The sequence below is a fragment of the Montipora capricornis genome, chromosome 8 (assembly GCF_036669925.1).
Source record: "Montipora capricornis isolate CH-2021 chromosome 8, ASM3666992v2, whole genome shotgun sequence".
NCBI classification, from domain to species: Eukaryota; Metazoa; Cnidaria; class Anthozoa; order Scleractinia; family Acroporidae; genus Montipora; species Montipora capricornis.
In genome coordinates, this window is record NC_090890.1 from 4,595,014 (window position 1) to 4,622,513 (window position 27,500).

Below are 27,500 nucleotides of genomic sequence, written 5' to 3' on the forward strand. Positions count from 1 at the left end.
GGCAAACCCCGGGCATTTGACTATCTTCTGTGCCCGGGGAGTGGGGAATTTGACCTTTGCCCTGGTGGGGTCGGGAAAATTGAACCGGATGAGTCAGGTTTGACATGATTTTTTTTTCGGGCGCTGAAGTCGCTAACAGCCATAAAACACGTGTTTGGACGAGATGGAAGAGTTTAAAGGAAGATATATATTTGCATAGCATTTGTGAACGACTGGCCTACAAAAAAGGTCTTCAAAAGTTGGGGACAGACAGACAAAGGGGGACGGGAATTTGAACGATCCAATCTTCAAAAGTTCAAATGCTCGTGGCGTTGAAGTGGGGAGCTAGTTGTCACAAACATTTTTATGTGAATCCGCCGCCGACAGCAATTGACGACCCGACTCAGTTCATGTATATTGGACATGTGCGACAAAATATGCCTTTTTGAGTTGTAAAATGGAAAACTAATAGTGTAAAGGAGATAGCGTGCGAAAAATTAACGTACAATTCTCAAAAGCGACGAAAATTATCGTAGTGCCGATAATAAAATAGCCAAATATCAACAATCACCTTGCCGCATTTCGACTGATCGAGGGTGGAAAAATGTAACAGGGACTGGATGCTGTATCGTGATTACTCTACAATTATGTCGTAAAGTGATAAATGGTAAGGATTCCGATTGCAAAAAAAGGCGTTACGGTGCATATGGCGTCCTCGCTCCAACTAAGCATGGACAATTTGTGTTAACTATTTGTGCATCGCACGGAAACGCCCTTAGGCGTCCTGTTTTGACCACAGCCTACCTTCTTAAATCAAACAGATCGCACTTACTTATGATTCAAAGTTTAGCCAAAGGCTAATCATACTACTCGGCTCTTTTCTCAAGAATGAAGTACATGCTCGTATCGCAAAACTTCCGGGCAAGATTTCTGTCCTCAAAGATTGTTTCTTTAGTACCCTTCTTTTATACTTCCCAAGCGACTGTTCAACGCATTTTCTCAAACTCATTAATAATTTAGTAAGTAAGCCAATTGCATCATCCCATTCTGGTCACGCGGACGAGTTTGAAACCCAATGAAACACTACTTGTTGATTCACTAAATGAATTTCAAACACATGCGTTTTGAAATCATTTTCAAAAACAAGTACAAAATGGCTCTTAATTATAATCTGCATGTTCACATTTCATTTAATTTCCATGGACATTAAGCCTTACATTGCAACCTTCCAAGTTAAAATTTATCACAAAATGAAAATGGAAACGAGTGCTTGCTCACAGCTCTCACATGCTTCTGAGCAACCGTGAGGTGTACAAAAAATATTTCACTTGAAAAAAAAGTGATTGAATTTCTTTTGTTGGAGAGGTAATTTCAAAAACTCGTGCGTCGTGCTTCATTAAATTTCCAAACGCACGAAACCATTTAAACCGCGAAGCCGTTTCAAGGTCGTCTTGCGGCTTGGAAATCCAACGAAGCAAGCGCACTCGTTTTTGAAATATTACTCAATAATATGAGATTACTTCTAGTAATATTTATTATCATCAGTGTGAAGGGTCGGCAAAATAATTGCAGGTTAGGGTCTGTGTCAAGTTACTATCCTCTAAACCTCACTGGGAGTTGTGATTGTTAATTAATATTCTCAATTTGTAGTATGTGCCATTTCGTCGTCATAGGTCTCACTTCCTGCGTGGAAAAGATATGCCTAATCTAGGTATGTCACGACACTAAACCAAACAAGATTTTAACACACTACTAAGAATAACTCAACACTAATCCTTTACAGCGACACTTTTATTGCTGAATTGTCAATGGCCAATGAATAAATGAGAACAACCTCGCTCCTAAGGTCTCTTCTTCCGCTCCAGGGGAAGGGAAGGGAAGAAGAGAACTCTGGGAATGAGACTCAAAATTTTCTCCTTTCATAATTCATTTTCTGAGTTCAGTGGCTCATAGCCACTTTGATTTAATCATCCATTGTTACTATTTGTATTTATGGACAGTCTGTAACTTACGAACATTTTTTGACTTGATAATGATGTTTAGCTGTTGCGAAAGGCTGTCGCTTCGTAGCATGCTTTTTCATCTCAAAATGTTTTTAAGAAATGTTTGATCACAATTTTTATAGTTAAATGCTTTTTTTCCAAATCACCTGCTCTTCGTACAGCCAAGTCACCATTAAAAAATATCATCTTTTTATTTTATCTTCTATTCGAAACTTCGATTCAAGGAAGAAACAGCACAATTCGCAAACCGAGCCAGTATATTTTGTTTAGACAAATGCGCGTGTAAACAATTTCCACAGGAAAAGAAAAACTTTCTTGATAACTGTCAATCGGACGATTTCTCAGTTCGTTGAAAATTCGCCAAAGGTTATGATTCCTAAAGCTCATTTCTATGCAGGAGTGGTTTCCCGTTTCCTGCACAAGAACAAAATTATACTCTGGATCACACCAATTAAAGATGATTTTTCTCGCTGAGAGAGACAAAAAAATCACCATAAAATACCATGAAGAATGCAAGCACTACGTCAAAATGTACCCTTAATACAAAAATGCAAAAATAAGAAAGAAAGAAATCTTACTCGTCGATGACCAACATATTTCTGTTCATATCCAGAGAAATCTGCATAGCTGTGTCTTCCAGTTCAATGAGCTTCCGCCTGAGACAAAAAAGGGAAAACTTCATCAACTCACGCGCACGTTGCCTAACTTAAACACTCTTGATGGTATTAATTTCTTGAACCGGTAAGTTCGCGAACAAAATGTGTCTCAAAAAGCACTGCCAAATTTAACGGATTTCAAAAACTAGTTAAAATACTAGAAGATGGTTTTCATCCAAATTTGACCTGAAAAACCCAGGGGGCCTCTTTGACTTCAAAATCAAATGCAAGACGCAATGCTTGCGTACTAAACCACTACGAAAATTCCCCAAAACCCGGCTCAAGTCACTGACTACTGACTGACAAACGAAACGGTGGTAAAGGCGCCAGTGTATTGGTGAAAATAAGATTAGCTTCAGTCACTGCAACCACGTTCCCTAAGATCATTGCACGCAGTTAATGACAAGTAAACAAAATCACCACTAACCTGATGTCCATTTGCTCTTTAAAAGTGCCGACAAGTTGATCTCGTAACCTGTTCATTTCCTCTGGATTCTTATCTTTGCGTTTCACTTTAAATGGAAAAGAGATGCAATCAAAACGCCCTTCGGAACTGCCAGTTTCGATACCAGCAGAAGCAGTTGTCCGTTTCACAATTAAGAGGAACACGTCCTTTGTTTTGGCTTGCACCCCTCTGGTCGCTAGAGCAAAACACTTTTCGTTCCTGGAGTGCTCGAGGGCCCATTTGACGCAGCTCTAGTACAATTTAATTACCATGTACACCACCCTTAGTTGCTTGCATCAATAAGGAAAACGGTGAATTAAGTTATACTTTTTGTGAAACTTGTCTCGCAACAACTTTGGCCATTGCAGGGTATGTTACGCTATGAAATGTTTCGTGCAACCTGTCCCGCCACGATGTCGCCAAAACATTGCAAGACAAGTTGCACGAAAAATTTCACAGCCGGTGTAACTGCGCCTTGGGTCTCCAACGTACAGTGCTACGATATTGCGGCGCACAGAGAAACGAATACGGAGGTCTAGATAAATAGAGGATATTACATGGCCGCGCGGGGATACGAATTTTATCTTCGAGTGCTGAAAGTATCTCTCACGAGTGAGCGAAGTGAACGAGTGAGAGATACTTTCAGCACGAGAAGATAAAATTCGTATCCCCAAGCGGCCACGTAATGTTCTGTTTATTATATAGATATTGATGAAATGTCTAGATTTAAAACAACTTGTTTTATTCATTTTCGAAATGATGAAAAATTGTTCACCAACCACTAAAACACGCATCTTGTGTAACATGAAACAAGATATGAAAGTTATGAAAAACAAATCATGATAATGTAAAATTTGCAATAAAAATGTTAATGTAGTAGAGAAGAATTATATTTAAGCACAAAAGTATCGTACAATGAAGAGGAAGCTCGCCTTTTATTGGCTAATCGTGTTCGTTACCATGACGACAGCGATATCCTCACATGTGAAAGATAAAAATGATACGTTCACTGCGCGCGGTGAAGATATGATTTTTTAGTCAAAGGAGAAATCCTGGTATTTCATCAGTATCTATGTAATAAGACATCATAATTCACTAAAACTCGTGTCTCCGTGCGCGTCTTTGTCTGCATCATAAGTTATCAACCATTATCGATACTTACCCAAGTTTCCCTCACTTGAATCTCCCCCATGCTCGGATATTTTCAACTTGAGCCGAAAAATTTCTTTCCTTAAATCGGCAATGATGTTAGTGTACTGCGCGATGTGGTAGGAGACACTAAACTGATTTGGTTTGGTCTGCAGAAACAAAGGCAAATAGTTAACATAGCTACAATTACAGTGGTCCTATTTCATGAACAAACTTGTCCTCTTTACGATGGTTTCCCGAGGATGGTTTTCAGAACGATACCTTCAACAATGACAATAGCCCCAGTACAGCCGTCCCTTCTCATCAGAAAACGATTTTTTTTCCCAAGTGAATGAACGGCTGTACACAGGCTACAATGACAACAAAAACTAACATAATAAAGAGATGGACACTGTACTTTTAACGATGACTCGTAGATGATTAGAAAAAACCGAATGTTTTCACAAAGATCTCGATGACTAGTTCGGATTTTCTACCACTCTGCATTAGGAGAGTCATAGGGGCTTAGGCCACAAACGTAGGCTCACCTGACAAATGGCAAACGAAAAGAGTTTGCCACTTCATACTGGCAGGTTACTTACATTGGTTTTGATGTTCTTGGCCCTGTCAGCATACAACAGAGTGTTGCGAGTTTCCTCAAAGGAACCACTTGCGGGGCTTGCATGTGCAATCATCACACTTCTGCAGTTACCACCCAACGAATCCTGTACAATGACGAGAAAAAACAAAACGCGAGATATTTTAACAAGGGAGTGATTAGTCTAAGCCTTAGTGAACGTCGTAATGTTCTGAAAGTACATTAGTCGCTTGATCTCTGGTTGTCGAACATACGTGTAGTTGTGGTCTCATTTGCCCAAAAAGACCTTTCAGCATTCAGACAGGCCGACAAAATGCTAGAAGGGTAACCAACAAGTCACTGTAAGGTAATGTCCTTAATAAACTGAATAAAATAAAGAATTTTTGTAACATGCTCTTCAAGTTTGTCGAGCTCGGAAAACCCATTGTACGGTCATTAGCTGGTTCCGATGAAGAGGTACTTCGCTGGTTGCCTATTACTAAATAATAAATATAATGAACTTTGTTTAATTGTCAAATGTATGTAGAGCTAAGGCACTAACTGGGATGGGGAGAGGGGAGCCCTGTAAAGAAATGAAATCAGATCAAATGAACACATATCAAATCAACGGGTGGTTTTTGAGGAGAGGAGCAAACTGTCCGGAGTACCCGGATAAAACCTCTTGATGCAGAGTAGAGAACCAACAAACTCAACCCACATATACATTGAGTCTGAGGATCGAACCTGGGTCACATTGGTGGGAGGCAAGTGCTCTCACCACTGCGCCATCCCTGCACCCCGAATCATTACAAAGGAAGCACTTCATATTTATTATTAAAACGTTTTAATACCCTTGGAAGGTTTGGTTTGCTGAAGGTCTGAACCCCTTGTCACCTGCTCTGAGCAATGTTTGTTTCGCCACCAGAAAGATTTGCAATCCACCGGTTTGTCTACATCTACATATACATCTCAATGTTCCAATACTCGGCAAAGTCCCTTTTGACTTATGGTTGTTCTGCTTAGGTGGCCTCATGCACTGTAAGCCTTTTTTTAGAGACATCAATGCCAAGCCGGCCACTTCTGCTGGAGATAACACTGACAGCCACAACACCCGAGACTCCATCCCTCACTCTTTTCAAATAGTGCGTGGGTTCTTTAACGTCCCACAGGAAAATTATGAACATAGAAGATATTTGTGAGACGGAGCCTACGATTTAAAGTCCTTATCCGAGAAGACTTGAAAGTCTAACCACTTGCGGATGTAAGTACAAAGGTAGCACTTTCCCCAAAGTTATTTTAAGACCCTAATGTTGATCCAGCCGGGGTTCGAACCCACGACCTCCCGCATGACAGCCGGATGCTCAACCAAGTGCTGACAAGTACTATCAAGTGCCGTTAACTGTCGCATTTACAGAACACAAAGAATCCTTGGTGGTGTAACAAGATGACAAGTAAACTCACAGTGCTCTCCTACTGAGCTAACAAAACGTCAGTATCCTCAGAAGAGAGTTGCAGTTAGGCTGGTCAGGCTGGCTGGTGACTTACTTTTTTTTTAACCATGATTTGACAATTCATTCTTTTAAAAATTTCAATGCATGGATTCAAAAAGAGACTTTCTTACCTTCAACAGCCTGGTCAATTTGCTGTCTCTGTAGTTAACATAATGGCCACGATTTTCACCTGGAGCAAAACACGTAAAACAAATAAAAACAGGCCAGGCAGGAAGATACATGTAAACGTTGTATTCAGATTGCATATAAGAACTTTTTCGCCTCTCCCACAATTTTGAAAGAAACACTGAAGAGAGGTTAAAATTAAAGTTTTGACAGCCTTCAATTGCAAAACCTTAACCCAGTGTAAATGAACACATCGATTATTGCTATCTTTTAACCGGAAAGGTGAGAGAAAAGAAGCAGACTAAAATCAGACTTCTAAGTCTAACTTAAGATATTAGTATCACTCACTCAGTGCATTGATGCAATTTCCAAGCGCAAGCAGAGATCTGTTGATGTGAGCTCCTTCTATCATTCGCTTGCCACGATTCTGCAACAAAAAAGGTTCTCTAATGAAATGAATTATTTGTCATTAATGGAGGGCTTCACACAAAAATCTTGCAAGTGACTTTTGACTTTACTATTCTATCAAATGACAATTCTGTGGTTTGGAAAATAAACAGACCTGAAATCGTAAAAGGTAGTGATAGAAAACTCTTTCCGTTTTTTTTGATTTATTTGTCAATGTGCAGCCGAAGTATTACCTTGCAGCAGGTCTCAGAGGTTTTTCTTGAGCTGCAAGAGAGCCGTGAAGCGGCGAAGACGAGTTGCAAAGCTGCGACTCGTCTTCGCCGCTTTGCGGGTCTCTCGCGGCTCAAGAAAAACCTGTGGGACCAAGGTACCGAAGTACAGCAGCTGGCTTCTCCAATAATAAGTGAGAGTCATCTGCAAAAGGTTTGGTTAACAGGGTTGGTGTCAGACCACTACATTCGCACCAAATCCTAGACTAAGGGTCAATAGGCCTTTTGCAACTAACGATCACATGGTACAAAATCCGCCATGCTGTAGGGCGAGCTCATTATTATTTCCCCACTGGGACATTAAAACAAAGGCAAGTCAAGCTTGACTGGTTCAGGTCTCTTTGTTTTAATGTCCCAGTTGGGGAATAATAATGAGCTTGCCCTCCAACGAGGCGGATTTTGTACCATGTGATCGTTAGTTGCAAAAGGCCTATTATATGGGTTGAGTTTGTTGGTTCTCTTTTCTGCTCCAAGAAGGTTTTCTCCACTTGTACGACTCCAATTTTCTTCTCTCATAACGAAAAACAACAAATAATATTATTTTAGACTCCACTCCGAATTATTTTCAATGATTTTACTTGATTTGATTTACAGTCTCGCCTATTACTAGAAGCTTGATAAGCTAATTGGGACTTGAAGTGATTATTACATGAAATATCATAATTTAGTTTAATCATTCAGGCTGGACTAGTTTTTTCCTTACAATTTTTAAATGCAATCTGCATTAATTTATGTGGAAGTTATGAACACTTTATTGCCTAAAACGTAAACATAACCAAAATGCAACATAAACCATTTCCTGGAATTACACATTAGACGTTGGATTTTGCTCTGTCTAACGCCAGGTGATTAAACTCGTCAATGTGGGCTGAATTAGGGCTAAAGGAGTGAAGGTCACCAGCAGTTTGCAAAAACACAGTCATTGTTAGGTGTGTTGAAAATAACCGGATTAAAATCGAAGGCAACAACTGCAAACCTTTGTCTGTGAAGCTCTCTCTGATCCAGCCAAATCAATCATAAACAACTTTCCAACTCTAAATTCCTCAATTGTATTTTTCACACGACTCTTCTGAGTAACAGTCACCTGTTGCAGAAATAACAAGACAGTGTACTAGTTGTTCGCATGAGTATAGTAAAAGACACCACAAGTGAAATGAAAAGAGATCATTGCTACTAAAGTTCAACAGTACCCAACAAAGATAGTAAAGATTTCCTGAAATGTCAGAGTCTGTTCTGATGGAACATTGCCTAAAAGTTTTGAAATTCTTGCCTGGGAATTCATCTCTACACTGTTGGATTTTTGATGAAGTGACTGAAAGATAACCTAAAAATTTTGCAAGAATTCTCAGAAATACATATTCCCTGGAGCTTAAGTTCTTTACATAACCTTAAGTTCTTTAAACTTTTGTTCAGGTTGTTTTTGAAAATTTGGCAATCAAAAAGATCAGGAAGTAAATTAGTTTGTTGGGAAGTTTGAGGGATGTAACTGTCAGCTACTGGCATCCTTTTCAAGAGAGAAGATTACTTTTCCCCTTAAAATATCCTGCTCGAAAATTTTCCAGCTACAAAAATCCAAAAATATCATTTTCTTCTAGCTGATAAAAATATCTGTCTATGCAGTCTTCATCCATTGCAAAGAACATAATAAAAATCATCCCTCTTAGGCTGTAAGTTGAAATTTGCTGTTGACTGGCTCAATTAAAAGCTAGACAAGGAGCCACACTACTACTAATAACGTTTCTGGAAATTACTGGAAAGAACCACTTCAGTGCTTCAACTTTGCATGATCAACTAGTCAGTTTTGGGTTTGTTTTGAGCATGCAACCCAACTGAAATTACACTTTCCCATTTTTGGATTATCTTTGGGTCCAGTCACAAGTAAACTGCCATATTAAAAGAATAATTATTTATCCCCTTTTGTTCAAGGCAACAGCTGTGTCAAATTATTTACATGTGAACAAGAATACACACTTCCAGTTCTCAAAATAAAAAAAAAGAAATTCCAGGTTTTCCCTGTTTCACTAGCCGGGCAACTAAACCCATAAGTGTGGTTGCCCTGATAAATGTTTGGTTGCCCATTAGGAAACCCCCTACCATTAAATGCATGCGTGTGTACATGTAGGATGCAATCACATGGCATTGGAACTCGAGTATCCCATAGTTCGTGTGCAAATGTGCACCTGTGTCTTTTTTGTTGCATTTTTCAAGATCCATTGCCAGCTACATGTTCTATCTGACAATTTTTCATAAATCCACAGTTACTCAAATCACGTGAAAATGCTCAACTGTGGCAAATTCATTATTGTTAACTACAACGTACATGTACACTACTCACCTGGAGAATGGCATGGGACCTTGACGATGTTTTATTGGCAGCTGTTGGCTCTGATGTTCTTTGTTTATTTCCCATCACAAGCAAATCCATCACCTGCGGCGCCAAAAAAAGAAAAAAAATGATTGTAACTTAAGTGGCAGTAGTCACTGTGAGTAGGTGTTTGGGGAACTGGTGATATTTCAGGGGTGCATGCAAAAGGAGTTTAAACTGCATTCGGAGTTCTTGGGATAGAGAGGAGCCACCGACAAGTAAAAGACTCAGGCTATTGTCAAATCATGCTGGAAAAATCTGGTAAGTTTGGACTGCACAATTTCACAGCTTGTGAACGTGAGAATAAACAACTTCAACAAGACATGTGGTCGGAATTAGCAGGGACTATCACTATTTACAAGGTCAACCAATGAGCTGCTCAGCCCAGTAAGACTTAAAATTAATAAGGGATTATGCCTGCAGAAAGGACCTCAATGTATGAACCATGATCATAACAGTGACATCTCTCCACTCAAAGCAGTCATGTGTGGTTTCGCACTCTAGCTACATGTAGTTAAATCACTGGTAAAGATTAATCCCTGTTGCTGGTAACTGATATAATTATGTATTTTGGTAACTGATAGAGGTACAGGACCTTGAAATAATAAATAATTATGCATGTCAGGTTACAGTACAGGCAGCGCAGGAATAGCAGGACTAACATGCGCATAAAATGCGAGCAATATGCACGTGAAATACAGTAAATATTTACACATGCACCTCAATTACACGCAAATTGAGTGTAATTCTGATAAGCAACACATCTTTTGTTATTCATACACGCAAACTGCATGACTATTGTTACAGTATTTTTCCCACAGAAGAGTACACAAATTAAGTGTACCTTCGATTGAGATATACTGATTTATCTTAAAATTTGGATCTTTCTGATTTCCAGTCAAATACAAAATATTTCACTGTGGATTTCGGTAATCGAAAATCCATGTCGAGAATCTTCAATTAATAAATTCCAAGGCAAAACCAGTTTTCGGATTTTAATTTATAGATTACTGGTAATAAAGTATTCAACTAAAGGAAACACACTCTAAAATACCAGTTATTTTCTTATAATTTGATAGTTTTCTCAAAAGTCGACAAATAACTACTTTCGTTGACAAGAAACCGAGTGTATATGTATTGCCTTCTTGAACTTGACCAATGGGGGAAAAACCCAAATGTTTAAAGCCATAACTGTTTCGACGAATAAACCTAACTTTGGTTTGATACAGCTGTAGGTCTACAGTTGTCATGAAAACTCTCGCAATAATCAGAAACTAGATAAAGCACAATGGAAACCGTCTGCAAATTCAAGATCGTATTCTCATAAGTTACAGGCGGTCAGGTTTCATGACCTTCACTAGAAGCACAAGGACTGTTATCACAAATAAATTTATTTTGTGGTTCGAGTAAAAATTATACAAATAAAAAAAAATATTTTATGACAAAACACTAACTTCTCAGGACTGTTTATATACCAGTATAAGTCAGTAAAAACATTATTTTGTAACGATGGAATTATTTTGTTTTGTTTAAACTACACCGTTCCGTACAAATGAAAACCGGAATCTTCATAACAAATCACTTCTATTTACAAAGCAACACAAATGACGTCCCCAACATACAGTAAAGCTCTGGTTAGCATTAGGGGGCCTCTTCTTGTTATCAATGAAGTGGTAGGTGCATGAAATAAACAAGCATGCCAGGTCAGGTGCACAAAATTAATATGCATGTCAGGTCAGGTGCACAAAATAAATATGCATGTCAGGTCGCATACATGTACAACTGTACTCATCACATTCTCATTTCAAACAAATTACATTGTGTACTGTTTCCAGATCCTGTTGACAGAGCCATTTTTCAAGAACAAAATTTCATGCTGCCTAGTACTGTGAATGGCTAATTTAAGAGCAAACCTTACATTACCTCACTGGTTTTCTTTGCTTGAACTTCAGAGATGCCAGCAACAACCACACCTTTGCTGTCTTCCCGCAACTCAAGAAATCCAGAAGAGGGATTTAACAAATCTCGAATCATTTCATTGTAGATCTGCAAAAAAAAGACCAATATAGTTACTATAGTGAATTAAATTATTCAGAAAAACATGGCCATGATGGCCAATTTATACTGTACCATATCACCTCTGAGGAACAAGACAGGAAAGGGGATCAAGTGATTCAATGAACAATTTGCATTAAAGAAGAGGGGAATTCAGGCACAAAAACATAATTATGACCCATGCTCAACGTTTCAATAAATAAATAAATGAACCTGGTATTAAAGCGGTTTTCTGTTGAGTGTCGAAGGCAATAAGCTAATTATTTTAATACCAGGTACATTTAGTTATTTATTGAAACATTTTGGTTTTACGACACTCAATTGAAACTCGCTCTATGAATCACTATTTTGTTAGCTAAATTAACCCATTGACTCCTAAGTGTGAGACTAAAATATTAATAGATTTTACTCTGTCTAATGCCAGACAATTTTACTCGTCAATGGGGCAAGGTACAGGAGTCAATGGGTTAACCAATCTGCCTTGGAGTAACTAATGAACTCTAGCTAGTATCTCCTTAGGTGTAAAACTAACATTAGTTTGATCTTGAAAAACAAAGGATGATTTGATTTATTATAAGAATATTATTAGTGCTTTGCATTAAACTTAATACTCAACAAACATTAAGCATTTCAAAACGCAATTGCCTGCGAAGTGAATGGGTTAACAAGTCAAAAACTACATGCATGTCCCCTCCGTTAACCAAATTGACCCTTGGGAGTGCGACTTAACAGATTATACCGGTCTAATGCGAGAAAATTTTACTTGACATCAACTGGGGGCATCCTGTGGCAATTCTGAGGAGTGAATGCATGCATAGACTTACCTCCAAATAAGACATTGACACTTTATATTTCATATCCTCCTTGGTTTTGTCCATTTCACAGAATAAATCATTTAAGGTGAGAGCCATGATCCCAGGTTCCCTATCTGTACCTAACATGGTAAAGGTCTTTCCAGCTCCTAAAAAACAAATCATATACAGTGTACATGTACAGATAAAAATGTGCACAAAATTAATAACAATGATTTATCACTGCAAGTATGCAATTTTTTCAGTGAACCTATTTTCAACCAGTTATACTTCTTTACATTATGTACCAATCAGGCTTCAAGCAAATCAGGCAATCAGGCTGACAGTATTTCAAACCAGAAATTATGCAGTTATCCACTGGATGAAGGTTGTCAAAAATAACCTAATGCCAACAGAGACCCTCTACTTTGTTGTCTCTGCTAGATTCTAATTAAACAGCCTGTAAACTTTCTAAGGTGCTCACTTAACTAAAATAATGTACCACCTTCTTTTAAAAGACAGGTGCCTATTGCAAACTGTCTAAAATATCATTTCTCCAGTACTTTTAATTAGAAATTAAATGACTCACCAGTCGCTCCATAGGCAAACACAGTTGCATTGTAGCCTGTGATGATGCTCTCTATCAGAGGTTTCGCCACTTTTGTGTACACATCAGCCTATGGAATGATATACATAATGATAACAATAATTTACAGGCCCAGGGTTCACATTCTTCCCACTACATGTACTTCTCAAAAAGTCAAACCCTTCAGCTTTTATACAGTATATTCATCCAACAATTTGAAGGGAATGTCTTATTAGAAAAATGAACTTTACAACACTGTTTAATGTAATAGCAATGTTAAGGTACCAAATGAAACACCAATGTGATGAAAGAGGTTGCCATGACAACCAAAGGGTCATCTGGAAATGACCTACACTGTATAATTAATATCTCAAAAGCGAACTCATTGACTCCCATTTTTTATTTCTGGAAAGTAATTAGCAGGCAAACATATGACTCTCTGCAAAGCTAAAAACATTCTCTGGTCAGGAGTGGATACAGAGCCACCTTAAAATGTTTCAATATTATAATTGTGAAGGAGCAGGGTGAGAGGAAATTCAATGAATCAGCTTGCCCATCTTACTGGCCAAAGTCTCTGAGGAGCTAGCCCCAAATGATTTTAATTTGAATTCCAAACACTCCTTCATAATTCATGAGCATGCCACCCATCAGGTCACCAATTAACAAAACGTCATGTGTATGAGCTTCAAAACTGATAAAACACTACTCATTGGAATTCTCTATATAAAGCACACTAATAAGGCAATAGCTTGTTTTTCTTGTACTGTATGCTCCTCTCACAAATTATCTGAATCTAAATTGTTCGGTCTCCCCAATTTTATACAGTGGATTATGTTTTTGAGGCTGTTAAAAAAACTCCCAGCATGTGTTTTATCAGGTCTAAAAACACTCAGCGTTTTAAACCTGAAAAAACACTGCTGCTCATTTTTTAAACATTATTTTCAACACAAATATCCGTGGCATGCTACACATGGCCAAACAATTATTGTTCAACTTTTGAAGATCATCCGTCGAAAATAACCAAATATGACTAAAAGCCTACTGCGTAGTAAAGGCAAATAAGTTTCCAAAATATTTCTCGATAAAGACAAGGATATCATCCTAAAATCAAGGAGAAATCCAAAGAGTTATTCAATGTTAACTATTGGACAGTTTGCAAGATAGGATATTTCATTGCGATGTACATGTATGTATTATTTGATGAGAGAAGGGTTTTGAACAAACCTTTAAAGCTCAAATCATGGACTTTTGAGAGTTCGCTAACACTTTTGTTCTTCTTCTCGTCAAAGCATTTTTTACACCAAATTTGTATTCTTCCTATAAATCCTCTTAAAGATTTGGCCAAGTGAAAACTGGAAGTTTTGGGTGGTTTGCCCAGTCCAGACCCGATTGTCGCCATATTGGCTACAGCCAACTAAAAATATGATTTTAAAAGGATGACTTCAGGCTTATGATAAAAAAAAATTTTTTCTTTCACTTTCTCTCTCGAACTGTCTGCTTAAGACTTATGTCAGAAGTTTGCATCAAAAAAGCATTTAACCAACAATGCCACACTTGTGTTCAATTACTGCTTGCCCGTTGGGCAATCTGTGATAAGAAAGCACTAGCCCTGGGCTACGGGACAGCCTTTTTGTCGCGCCCTGAAGAGGCTATAAATCCACTGCAGATAATAATTTTTGCAGAGATTATTGTCTTACCCTGCTTATGACTTTCCTGAGCAACAAAAATGGGTTACCATTACATGTACAGGCCTTCTGATATTACGCGATGACGCGATTTCGCACAATCGACCTCAAATCGCATCTGATCGCACAATTCACGAAAAATCGCATAATTCACAAAAGAACGCGCAACATTCATAAAATAAAACATGAATCAACAATTTTCTTAGGAATTCCTGCATTAATATGCCATTTTTAAGATGATTTACCTTGGAAAAAGGCTAAAAAGCCTTTGTTACATTGTACCTTCGATTTCGTAAACATTCAAAGGTCAAGGCATTATTTAGCATGTCGGGGGCCTGGTACAAGTCTCATTCTTAAAGAGTCGCCTATTGGTGTAACACAAACACGCTCTTTATCTGTTCAGAAATATAATACTGAACAAAAACAAAGCGTAAGAAGCTAGTCATAGCATACAGGAATATCGATAGTTATTGATCATTCATTTGGCATGTTAGCTGTGTCCTTTCAACTTTTAACGTGGTGCACCGATAGCGCAGATTAGACCTCATTTTTTTTTCTTATCCCAACTAATGTCGATCAAGATTCATAATTACTCTTCCCTTGTGTTCAAAATGTCTTTAGGGCAGCAGAAACGTGCTTTTCTTATCCTGAAACCTTGAAAAACAAGCTTAAAACTACTCAGAAAAAAAATCGCATAATTTACATTATTTATCACATACAATGTAATTGGCCTTACTAATCGCAATTTGCATTTTTTCATCGCACCCTGTCAGAAGGCCTGTACCAAGTTCGTTTTGAGATTTAAGCCTTTGAAGACAAAATGTATGGTGTTTTTTCATGGCTCTTTTGTTGCCAGGGTGACTTATTACATGTACGTCCCACTAATATAATGAATGCAACCTCTTAAGCAGTTTCATATAGCATTGCCATTACATGAAACAGTTGGGTAGATTAAATCCTTCCAAATAGTACATTGTGTTGAAAGTATTGATTCTTGGGTACATAAAAACAAAGAATCTTTTAATTTCCTTCTTGGTGTAATAGTTGTCTATACAACAAACAAGAAGCTAGCAGCACTTTTTGCGGCTACAAATCAATGTTAACAAACAGCACATTAGATTCATTGGCTCCAAACTACAGTCACTTTACCCTTATTCCTATAGAAACCAGCTTTCATGAGGTAAAAATATTTTTAGTAAGCCTGCAAGTGGCTTTGATAATAACTGTTAACAACATTTTTTAAAAATATTTTATTAAATTAAATTCTAACCTGGTTGGAATTTGGTCCAAATGCACAATCAAAAATGTACTGCTTTTCCCTGGATCTGTTTGCCCTAAGAATATCATCTTGATCTTCATTTGGATCCTTCAAGACAACCAGCTGCAAATAAAAAGACAGCAGTTCAAAGATTGTAAACAAAGCACATGCAATAGTAATTGATGTTCATGTGTTCCTGTAATGTGTTCCTGGCTATTTGAATTTACATTTCGATTCTCAGCTATTCACCCCACAGCAACAAATTGAAATGAATAATCTGTATAGAAAAATAATAATGTCTGCAACCATTAAATACAAATGTAACTCTTCATGCTACTGTAGTCAGGATTACTCAGGCAGAACACAGGTGTACCCTAAAATTAATAGTTGAAGAGAAACATGATGGCTACAATGTGCAATGACAAGTAACCTAAAGTAAGTATATTCCTTGAAGAAAATGAGGGTGTAGAGGGAGGTCCAGGAACAGGACTGGTATTATAGTGGTGAGAGCAGTCGCCTCCCACCAATGTGGCCCAGATTCAATTCCCAGACTCAGGGTCACAGGGTATTTAAAGTGCTAAAATTGTGGGTAAGACTTTGAAGTATTTTCCATTTCGATGTTAATAGTGAGTTAACGTTCAATGAACAGCGGATGATGAAGAAGACTTCTCAAGACTCTACTTTGGATTTCTATTGGACTCCACTCAGTCCCATTGCCATGACATTCAAATGGTTTTGAGTAGTGGGCAAGACGGCTTAAATAGTACATAATTGTAGGCATCTGGCCCTTGCCAGGTAATGGGGTCTGAGGCTCCCCTGAAATACTATGAAAATTTTGGCCTCAAATGGTTGTATCTAGTGCATTTTAGAGGTAAAATCAGCCCCTCTTTTTAGTTTACTAATAACACTACTCAAGAGCGTTTTTCCTCAATAGCAATTATTTTCCACCAGTAGCTTTATTTAACTTAACCAAAATTAATTTCCTCAAATTAGGAACATGCATGGCTGCAGTGGATTATAGAGAAGCAGTGGAACTCGTTTAGACTTAAAGCGCTTTTCTTTTGTCAGAACTGGCCGGCTAAACCCGTCAGTTTGCAAAGAAAATGTAACAATCTGAAGAAACAGTTGCATGGTAATCCCTTGCATTCTTCAGGAGGAGTATGTATCATCCTCAAAGTGTGTTAATTCAGGTTAATTTATTAAAGGCTTTGTAGAGATGGTAGCCCTTCCAAATGTCCGTTTGGTTGGTCATTTTGAACTGTCAAATGGAAAGCATCCTTAATTATTATATACCATCTTGTTTGTAACTGCTGTGAGGAGCTTTGCCTATTGACTGTTCATGTGGCTAGTTTTCCCACGTCATATTCAACGCTGTCCTAGCCCCCGCTAACCCCACCGTTCAGCATGCAAGGGTCAGTTTGTGTCAAAATGTACTCAAATTTTCAGCTCAATTCACCAAAAGAAACGTTGATATTACATTTTTTGGTTTCAATTAGTTTTGATCTAGTGGAGACCTCACATTAATTTGTTATCAATGAACTTCAGTAGGCGGCATATATTCATAGTAGGCGGCAAAAACCACCTCCTGCCGGCACTTTTTGACTGGGCTGCCAATTCGGTCTGTTATACGAGTGATAACGAAATCTGTTTATCACGAGTATGACTACTGACCAAATATGTTGACACAAAGTCCTCTTACCAATTAATCATAAAAGTTACAATTTCCAAGAAAAGAAGAAGAGCCAATTTATGAAAGAATGGGAAAATTTGCATTAAAAGACAGACAAAGGAGGTGTACATTGTTCAATGTCGCTCTGAAAGAAAGAAAGAAACAAAGAAAGAAAGCCCCAATTTAGGAGTCGATTTGTACACTGATTTCTTTGCTGATTGAAACCAAGGTTGTGATTAATTGATTTAAACTACAACTTTGAATGTGATTGGCATATTGAACTGTCCGATAACAACTTGGCAAGTGAATTAGTGGAAAATAGGAGTTTTTTAACCCTTTGACTCTTGAACCAGCCGATTTTACTCGTCAATGGGGAACCCCAGGAGTCAATGGGTTAAACCAATGACAATCAAGGAAATTGTAATTTTTATGAACATTACAATTATAATTATTACAGTGTCTCCTATTAGTGTCACAGCACAAGAAGATTAGACACTAATTATAGGTCATCATCATCATCATTATTATTATTATTATTATTATTATTATTATTATTAATACTTTCAGTGATGTCTACCAAGAGGGAACGCGTCCAAATTTCGGTCAGGGACCCGACTATCGGAAACAGATCCGATTAATTAATCTTACAAGGCAAAGCAGTTTTACTTGGTGATTTCTAGAGAAAAACAGGAATGAGGTATGTTTTTAGGAAGCAGTGTCTATCCATTTTTGAAAAAGGTCAATTTTTTAGGTGTAAATTGTGCGAACTTTGTCTTTTCAATGTAAGTGAACCTTGTGCATCTAAAGTACCGTGAGCAAGACCTACCAGGCACATCTCGTTGGAGAAACAGTTGAAAGCCTCTTTCATCAATTTATTTGCAAACAATTAACAACTTGCCTGAATCTCAGATAGTCTGAGTTGGCTCCCTCAAACTAGCAGCTGCTGTGGGGAAATGACTAACGTGGTAAACACGACTGATATATGACAGTTGGTTGTAGATGTTCGCCTCACAAAGCTAAGATTCTCCCTTTTTATGCATTTTTGGTTAACACAAATCCAAGCTATTAAAGGGATATCATACAAAAATATCGTTTATCTATCACTGTCTTGTAGATTTTTGTTTTCGTATAATTCCGCTGTTCTTCTCATGACAAATTTGATTCTTGTCTGGTAATTGTGCCAAGGGAAATAGAGGCAATTGTTCGAAGATGCAACATTCAATTTCGGATGAAAGAAGACACATGTACAAAACAGAGAAGGTACAATTCTAAGAGTCACTCTTTGCTGTTGCCATTAATAAACATTACATGAGAAATGCTAAAGCTCAGTATTTCAAAGCAAGACCACCAATTTGAACTCTTTACAGATATTAAGCTCATTAAATTTGACAATCTAACTTCATTGCCACAGCCCAATGAAGATATGCAACCCATTCCTGATATAATTTCATTCAGCACCGGTAAAGACATTCAGCCTATCGAAAAAATCGGTACCCAATTGATCGGGATCGGTGTTACCCCAGATTCTGAAATTTGGACATGTTCCCTAACTAGTATAGAACTATACTATAAATTCAAAAATTACGGCTTGCCCATTGTCTAAGAACTCATGAATTAATCCCAAACAGAGCAGAAAATTGAAATTGAGGGCAGACAGTTGAAATTAAATTGGTCGACAGGAAAGTCACAAATCACAACAAAACAAAATGGCTGATAGTATAGGTTAGGAGAAAGTAACAATGTTCGAATTCCAAGTTTGAAGGAGAAATGTGTACTTCCAGAAAATATCCATACCCCCACCACGGAAGACTTTTTGATTTGCACCCCCCTCCCCCAGGATTTTCCGTTCCAGGGGGGTCTTTGATGACCCCCCCTCCCCTCAGGAATTTGCAGAATTTTTTTACTTATAAAAACGAAAGTGAATTAGTAACGTAATTGCGGTAGAATTTTATTACTACAGTGTAAACATTAAGGTTAACTTTTAGAAAAATATAACACTTTCTTAAGCTCATTATCCAGCTAAACTTTAAGCGTGTGCGCTATCAACTTTGCAAAGTTTAATTGCACGTCGACTGTTTCACGTTTTTGTGCGAACTTCGATGAGAATATTTCACTCCCTTAAACAACTTCGCAAACCATAGTAAATAAAACAGAAACTTACAAGGTTCCTTTGTCTACACATTTTGTCAGTTTCTTCAGGTTGATTCTTTAATATTTAGGGACCACACATGTTGACGCGGTAGGTTTCGTGAACGTCGTCACAAAGGCGATTGTTTTACGAAGAATATTATTGACGCCAAAATAATCCATCATATTTGTAAATTTAGATATGGCGATTTATGTGCAGTCTTCAAATTTAGTGACTCTCCAGCAGTCATTCTCGCCGGTAAATGACACACAGCCTCACTGTTGCTTGCCTTTGAGCCATGGATGGAATCGAGAGGGCGACTCTCATTGTTTTTGGCGCGATTTACTTCCTCCAATGAGTAGTCAAACTCCTGTTTTAGAATTTCCAGTTTGACATAACGAACTGAACCTCGACAATCGTTTCCCAAGGCCGCAATAAATATTGCGTTTACTCAAAGAAGAGAAAACTTGACTCCCAGTTCCTGTCCGTGGTCTAAATGCCACCCACAAAAAAGAAAATGTCGTTGCACTCAAGCGTTGAGATGGTGGGAACTTGCGCCTTATTGCATTTTCAATGAGTTACTCCCCCCAGTAAAACATAAATCCTATCAAAAATGTGTTTACTGCATGTGAAGGTAGCGAAAAGTGATACTCAAGTGAATGGAAGTGTTGATTGGACAAAAAAGAGACAAACAGAAGTGTTGGTTGGACGAAATAAGAGACAAAGCTGGAAGTCTGGGGACGACTCCAGTTGAGACCGCCATTTTAAATGTTTTGAATCTGTCCCAAATGAAAGACACATTGTTCTTAGCTTCGGGAGATTGTAGCGCTAGCTAACTCAAAGAAAAACGGAAAGATTGAAGCTAATAGTATTAACTTTATCTCAAAACTGACTTTTGTTTCAAAACATTGTCCGATAGTGTGTTTTGTGCTTCAGATCGATCGTATGTTGCTTTCGATGTTTTGTATGTGGTTCGTAACCCTTTGGAAAAGTAGTTTCCCACGAAAACCCCCCTACCCCTTAAAAATTACTGCCCTTTAACCCCCCCTCTCCCTCGGAATTTCCAATGGTCTTCCGTGGTGGGGGTATGGATATTTTCTGGAACCACACAATGTTTATTTTTGGTCCCTACATTTTCACAAGTGCTACTGAACATATAACATGTTATTACAGTTGTCATTTTTTCAACCAATAACATTAATCTTGGCGGGACTAGTGAAACACGACACAAGATAAACATGAGAAGAGAAAAATAGAGTCAAGTTTTTGCATTAACATTATCAACAAGTAATTCACATGATTTATTGTGTGCAATTCAATGGCATAAATTAGCGTTCATAAATTTTTCAAAGACCACAAAATTAATAATTGCACTTGACCAAATTTGGTTAGCCTTAATTTGAAAAATTCACTCATGCTGAATTCATCCCAAATTGCAATCGAAATCATGTGAGGATTTAAAACAACACGAATCGTTGATTTTCCTTACTTATACTTAGAGCAAGGTCTGTGTTACGTATATGGTTGTTTTAAACATATTTGGCAGTTTGTAAGTTTATATAAACCAGGATGCATCTTACATGAAGTAGGCATTAAAAGCATGGCATTGGGCTACGTTAGCACGCTGTGTTAACTGAATATGGTGCAAATCAATATCTTGGATTTTAAGCTTTATTTGCTGACCATTATTTTCACCCGGTGTGAAGGAATTCGGAATCTAGAAACACTGAAGATTTGGAATCCGGAATCCAGAGTACGGAATCTGGAATCCATTGTATGGAATCCAGAATCCACCAATTTCGATGGAGTCCAGGGTCCATTTTGGTGGAACCGTGAGTTTGGAATCCGGAATACGTGGCCCAGAATACGTGGCTCGGGATCCGGAATCCACTATTCGGGATCCAGAATCCCATGGACTGGGATCTGGAATCTGAAGGCCACTTGAATTCCTTTAAATAGGGTGAATTATTTACACTGGCTGATCTTTACTGGTCATATTGCTCCAAAGGGCTGATACACCAACTCTGTAATAAGCTACAGCCAGTAATACATAAACTATTTATACAGAGGGTTTTCAAAATACCCTACAACTTCTGACCACATAGCCCTCTTGTGGCAGCATCTGACAATTGCTTGCCTTAAATTACCCCTTCCCCCAATCACCTATTCCAAGCGAATATCATGTATCTGAGGGGCTCATATCGAAGTCCGGAAAGTTTTAACACGCACGAATGAATTTCATAAATTATGGAGTTAAATAAGCCAACGTACATTTTCGTCCAGCACGTGCACAATTTCCGTGCAGTTTTTGTCTGCCACTTCAGCACCATTCAAGGGTCTCACACGGACTGCAACCTTGTAAAAACACAAATTACACAAATATATGTGAGCTTACCCTCGAACAGCTTGCATTGACAAAAATTATTCGAAAAGATCAAAGGCAATTAACAGCTGAAAAGCGAGATCGATTTGGTGAAGCAGCTATCGAATTTGGTTGGTATCGAAATTTCTTTCCCGATCCCGATGTGAAATAAACTGAAAATATTTACAACCAGCTTAACTAAAGCTTACCATCAAGTTTTGCGTGCTTTCTTTTTCCTTCACCTTATCTGGCATTGTGACTTTGCAATTCAATCAACAGATACTCGCTTGCGGTGTTGCTAATACTAATCCGCTGAAATGTTCGCGAACATTCCTTTCACAAAGTCTACTCTCTCCGAAGCCTTCTTTTGCCATTTTCTAAATAGATCTTCCTTTCCGCGCAAAAAATAAGCACTCAACGACGTGATATTTACTACATTTTGAGAACAAATGCGTTTGTACTAGACACAATCAAGCTCTTGTTTTGGCAGCCTTTTCCTTCGATATTTCTACAAAAGCTTGTCACACATCTTGTCCACCAATCAAACGCCAGGATCTGTTTATTTGCACATTTTATATGACATCACGCATTATAGAGTTGTAGCCAAGGCGACAAGCCAGTAAAACATATCTCAACAGGAGAGCTCAGTAGTGGAAGAGAATTGAAATTAGCTCTCTTTTTTTTGTGAAAATTCAGCTTTCTAGAAGAACTGCTACTATAAAAGACAACAGGCCTTGTGATGGAAATTAACAATATAGCAAATCTAATTATCAGCGCGCCAAACAAAGTAATTGTCTTCGTTGAAAACTGTCATAATTTCCGTAGCCTGAAGACAGCTGACATCTTTCTTGGCGCTCCTATACAGTCATTATCGCCGGCACAATTCATCTCATCCTATATAAGACACTTTCCATAGAAATGAGACGTGTATTCATTTATTATAAGACTCGTGTTGAAAGCCGAAACGAAGGGGCAAATAAAAGCTTGTGCCTTTGATTAATAATTAATTTGGCAGCGAATAGAGTCATCATTTTCCTCTTTCTTTCTTGTTGAAAATGATCCGGCTTCCGTGAATGTATTATTACAATGAAAATTTCATTTCCACTTATCGATAGGAAGGTGGTTTATTAAATCACTTCGCAGCCTCTCCGCTGAATCATATAAAATTTTACAAGGGAACTATAACAATAACATACAATAATATAGTAATAATCAATGTATAATAAGACTGAAATTTCAAAATATTTACAAATACTTTATATATAAGACACCTTCCATAGAAATGAAACGCGTATTTATTTATTATATGAGTTACCGTATGTGGAAAGCCGAAAGGAAGGGCAAATAAAAGCTCGGGCCTTTGATTAATAATTAATTTGGCAGCGAATAGAGTCATCATTTTCCTCTTTCTTCCTTGTTGAAAATGATCCGGCTTCCGTGAATGTATTATTACAATTAAAATTTTATTTCCACTTATAGATAGATAGATGATTTGTTAAATTACTTCGCTACCTCACGGCTGAATCATGTAAATTTTACAAGGGAACTATGACAATAGCGTAAAATAATATAGTAATAATCAATGGATAATAAGACTGAAAGTTCAAAATATTTACAAATACTTTATATTTAAGACACCTTCCATAGAAATGAAACGCGTATTTATTTATTATAAGAGTTATGTGGAAAGCCGAAAGGAAGGGCAAATAAAAGCTCGGGCCTTTGATTAATAATTAATTTGGCAGCGAATAGAGTCATCTTTTTCCTCTTTCTTTCTTGTTGATAATGATCCGGCTTCCGTGAATGTATTATTACAATTAAAATTTTATTTCCACTTATCGATAGATAGATGATTTGTTAAATCACTTCGCTGCCTCACGGCTGAATCATGTAAATTTTACAAGGGAACTATAATAATAACATACAATAATATAGTAATAATCAATGGATAATAAGACTGAAATTTAAAAATATTTACAAATACTTTAAAAATATTAAAATTTACGAGAATTTGAAAGTTCACATAGATTTGTCAATAATTAGGCCATCGCCGCCATGGCGTATATGAAGGAGTTCCTTGCCCGATTAGTTTTCAAATTGGGCACATAAAAACTGCGCTGTTTTCTTCAGTTTTAACTATATAACCTGGAAGGTCACTTCGAAAAATACCATAATACTCCTTGTTTGTCCCCCCAAATTTAGCATAAGCATTGTTTCCAGTTTCTCTTGGGACTTACCATGGTCCCAAGAGAAAACAAAAACAATGCCTATGGAAAATTTGGACGGATAAACAAAGAGTATTATGGTATTTTCCAAAGTGGCCTATTGCGGCTGCGAGTTGGAGGCAACAGGTTTCTAATCTTACAGGTCCGAAAGGATGCTGTAAAAAAGGGTGTTACAAAGCTGATCATGATGTTCGCCCAGCGGTAAAATCCCCAAAACACCCATTTTGCGCGGTTTACTGCATATGTGGGAAAAGCAGATCTTAATTAACAAGTGTTATTGAAATCCAATAAAAAAAATAGGGGGTGACCACGCATTTTTCGAAGATAGTTAATCAACAATATTTGCAAAAGGCTTTAAAATACAGAGTAATGTATGGTGTTCTTTTCCAAATTGAAGCTTAATTATCTCTGAAAAATGCGTGGTTACTCCCAAATTTCTTCTTTCGCCGCATAGTTTTGAACCACGCAAAAAATATCCTTTTATTAATGGCCACCACCCCAATCTCGACCCCAGAGCTCTTCTCTTGACTGAGGGAGAGAAGAGCTCTGGGGAACATTTGATTGGCTTATTGAACAAACACAAACGAGCGGGAATTTTCATTGGCTTAGCGAACGCGGATGCAAACAACGTCATCTCTCCATGGAACTTTCTGGAAAGCGATCGGCATTTCGCTTTGACATCATTTGAAATGCAGTAATGTGATTGGGCAATCGAACTTTTTACTGCCCATATTAGGAGTTTCGTTGGCGGGAATAAGGAGAAGCTTTGTTTTAATCTTGCTAAACATTGGTCCGTGAAACAAATTGCGAACACTTTTTCAAGGTCATGCGAAAGAGAAGAGAAGTAAGCAGGCGCCGTAAGGTTCAAATAGCCAATTTTTCGCCATAAGAACCCTACGGCGCATGTTCTCCCGCATGGAGTTTCCCAGAGCCTTGGATTGATCCGAGGCTCTGGTGACGAGAATGGCCACCACTCATACGAAATCCGAGTATCTCGAGATGCGCAGAATGTATGCGCAATAACAATAGTATGCACCTTCCTTAATCTAGCTCTTCAAAGAACTGTACTAAGTAATTTCATTACTTACGACAAATTTAACGTACAAATCCTAAATTCTTTTTCGCAAAAAATTATTGATTTTCGGTAATCTTTTTTGTTGCAACGGATCAAATTCTATATTAATTTTTGTGCTCTGCGTCACGCCAGGCAAAATTCACATGCGCGTTCTGGCTATGCATCATTGCGTGACAACGGTGGAGTGTAACTTTGATTGATATGTATCATGAAACGTGGGAAGAGAGAGATCGAGAGAGTTAATCTGTAAATCGAAAGCGAGTAGATTGTACTCTAGTATTGTGACGATTTGTTATTGAAAAGTTTGAATGAAGAATGCATACAGCCATCATAAAAAGTGAAGTGGCAAAATTTTGAGTGAAGGGTGGAGATTTCATTGAAGTGGTAGTGGTCGAGCATTTTTATCCAATTCATTTGAATAGTTTCGGTGCACGTGGAAAATTTGTTTTGAAGCGGAGCAAAACAACAAGTCGGAAATGAGCTTTATTAGCCATGTTCTTGTTGGCTGGGTATACGACTTGGTTTGCTGACCACCCAAAAAACCTCGTATCGTTGACATTTTTCTTACATTCTTTCTTGGATTTCGTTTCTTTAGTTTACCAAAGAAGATCCGGATATAATTATTTTAAAACTTGTTTTATTCTTTTGTTCGCAGGTCGGCGTCGCTTGCTCTCGTGAGCTTGGAATTATTTTTTTGCCCTTCGTAGCCGTTATTAGGGTCGTCACGCAACGCTCCTCCCCGCTAATTAAAAAGTGGTTTACCGTTTCGGTTTGGCTCATCATAAAACTGACCTTAATAAGGCCCCGTTATTGGCACTCTGTTTACACTGCCGATTTTTGCAGTCCGGACCATTTTATTTGTAGAGTTGAAGCGGAGACACGCGAACGCTCTTGACCTGCAAAAAGGGGTCCGGATGTGCCGCTGGTGAGGTCGCATTTTCAGGACTGTATTGACTATAATGGGGTTGCATTTTCAACAGAGTTCCCGACAAGGTTACTAGAATGGGGTCGCAAATTGTCGGGATTTTGGGGGTAAGAAAATTCTGGCTCTAGCGGGATTGAAAAATGGAAAGATTCGCGGTAAAAAAAAATTGTTACAGAAAGAACTGTAGTGCTGTTGATTTAATATTTACTAGTCGCATTACATTCCGTTTCGAAATTACAATTAAAAGGCTTTATGTAAGGGACTGATGTTTTGTTAGGCGTAAAAACGCAGTAAGCCTCTCTTGTTACTGGGTTGCCGTATGGCAATCCCAGTCAGAAAATGGGTAGATTTCTCCGTTTTATTATTATTTTTTTTCCGTGTCGGTAAAAGTCTTGCCTGTCACTCCCCTGCTAAGTGGTGTCTTTGTGCATAGGGCCCTGCTGCGCGTATTTTCTTAGGATCGAGAGGGTAGTGGGAAATGCGTAGATTTCTCTGGTGGACACATTAGAACGATTAACTTAACCGGCAATGGCGTCGAAAGTCATGTAGCGTGAATGGCGTTTTAGTGGATCTTTGAACAAAACATACCCTTATGAAGCTCAATAATGGCAAATCAATTGGATACTGAACAAGACAGGCGACAACATCGACAACAATCTGTCGCCCGTCGAGCCGTCTTTTACCACGTGTGCTGTTATGTAGAACACTGAAGATTCGCAGGGCAGCGATAATAGTGAATTCAAAGACTAGACCAAGGTGGATTGAATGGAATTTCAAGCGTTAAAATCGCTGAAAAGGTAAGATTATTGTCGAAGCGATGCGGCAATTGCGTGTCTTCACCACATGTTCCTTTGATCTCACATTATAGTGTTTTCCGTCAAAATATTCGCTTGTTTTCGCTTTCGCTCGAACATATTTACCTTTATTACATTTCCAGTGAATAGTTTTATCCTCTGGGATGAATTTTCCGTCGAAAAATCGGTTATTTGGGCGGTCAGTGTAAAACGCAGACAGCAGACAGCAGACTGCAGACCGGGGGTAAAATGCAGACTGAGGGTAAAATAAATATTAATAATAAAAAAGCGAGTCATAAGGATAAAATAAAGATTGTTTGAAAGACAAACCTGTTTTACATCTGTCAACAACTCACATTATCATGACTGGAGGTCGCTGCACCTTTTGGCGATGCGATCGTACGCGTTGAAATCATCTGTGCTTTGTTTTTGCGCTTCCAGATGCATTGCAATGTTCCAAATTATTTGTCACACCGGTACATCGGGGGAAATCGATCGAAA

General features: G+C 38.1%; 1 protein-coding gene across 1 annotated transcript in view; it reads right to left on the reverse strand.

Annotated features, from left to right (window-relative positions):
* The window catches only part of LOC138059372 (kinesin-like protein KIF19), a 40,415-nt gene extending 17,912 nt beyond the window's left edge, over positions 1–22,503 (reverse strand). Inside the window, exons 1-14 of the mRNA XM_068904964.1 lie at positions 22,190–22,503; positions 21,890–21,973; positions 15,834–15,944; positions 12,882–12,969; positions 12,326–12,462; positions 11,370–11,492; positions 9,417–9,509; positions 8,058–8,165; positions 6,753–6,831; positions 6,410–6,468; positions 4,814–4,936; positions 4,246–4,381; positions 3,066–3,150; positions 2,561–2,638 (exon numbers count right to left, since the gene is read on the reverse strand). Of these exons, the coding sequence (XP_068761065.1) occupies positions 2,561–2,638; positions 3,066–3,150; positions 4,246–4,381; positions 4,814–4,936; positions 6,410–6,468; positions 6,753–6,831; positions 8,058–8,165; positions 9,417–9,509; positions 11,370–11,492; positions 12,326–12,462; positions 12,882–12,969; positions 15,834–15,944; positions 21,890–21,973; positions 22,190–22,234 (1,349 nt within the window). The 5' untranslated portion in view covers positions 22,235–22,503. The remainder of the gene's footprint in view (positions 1–2,560; positions 2,639–3,065; positions 3,151–4,245; positions 4,382–4,813; positions 4,937–6,409; positions 6,469–6,752; positions 6,832–8,057; positions 8,166–9,416; positions 9,510–11,369; positions 11,493–12,325; positions 12,463–12,881; positions 12,970–15,833; positions 15,945–21,889; positions 21,974–22,189) is intronic.
* Positions 22,504–27,500: the final 4,997 nt, after the last annotated feature.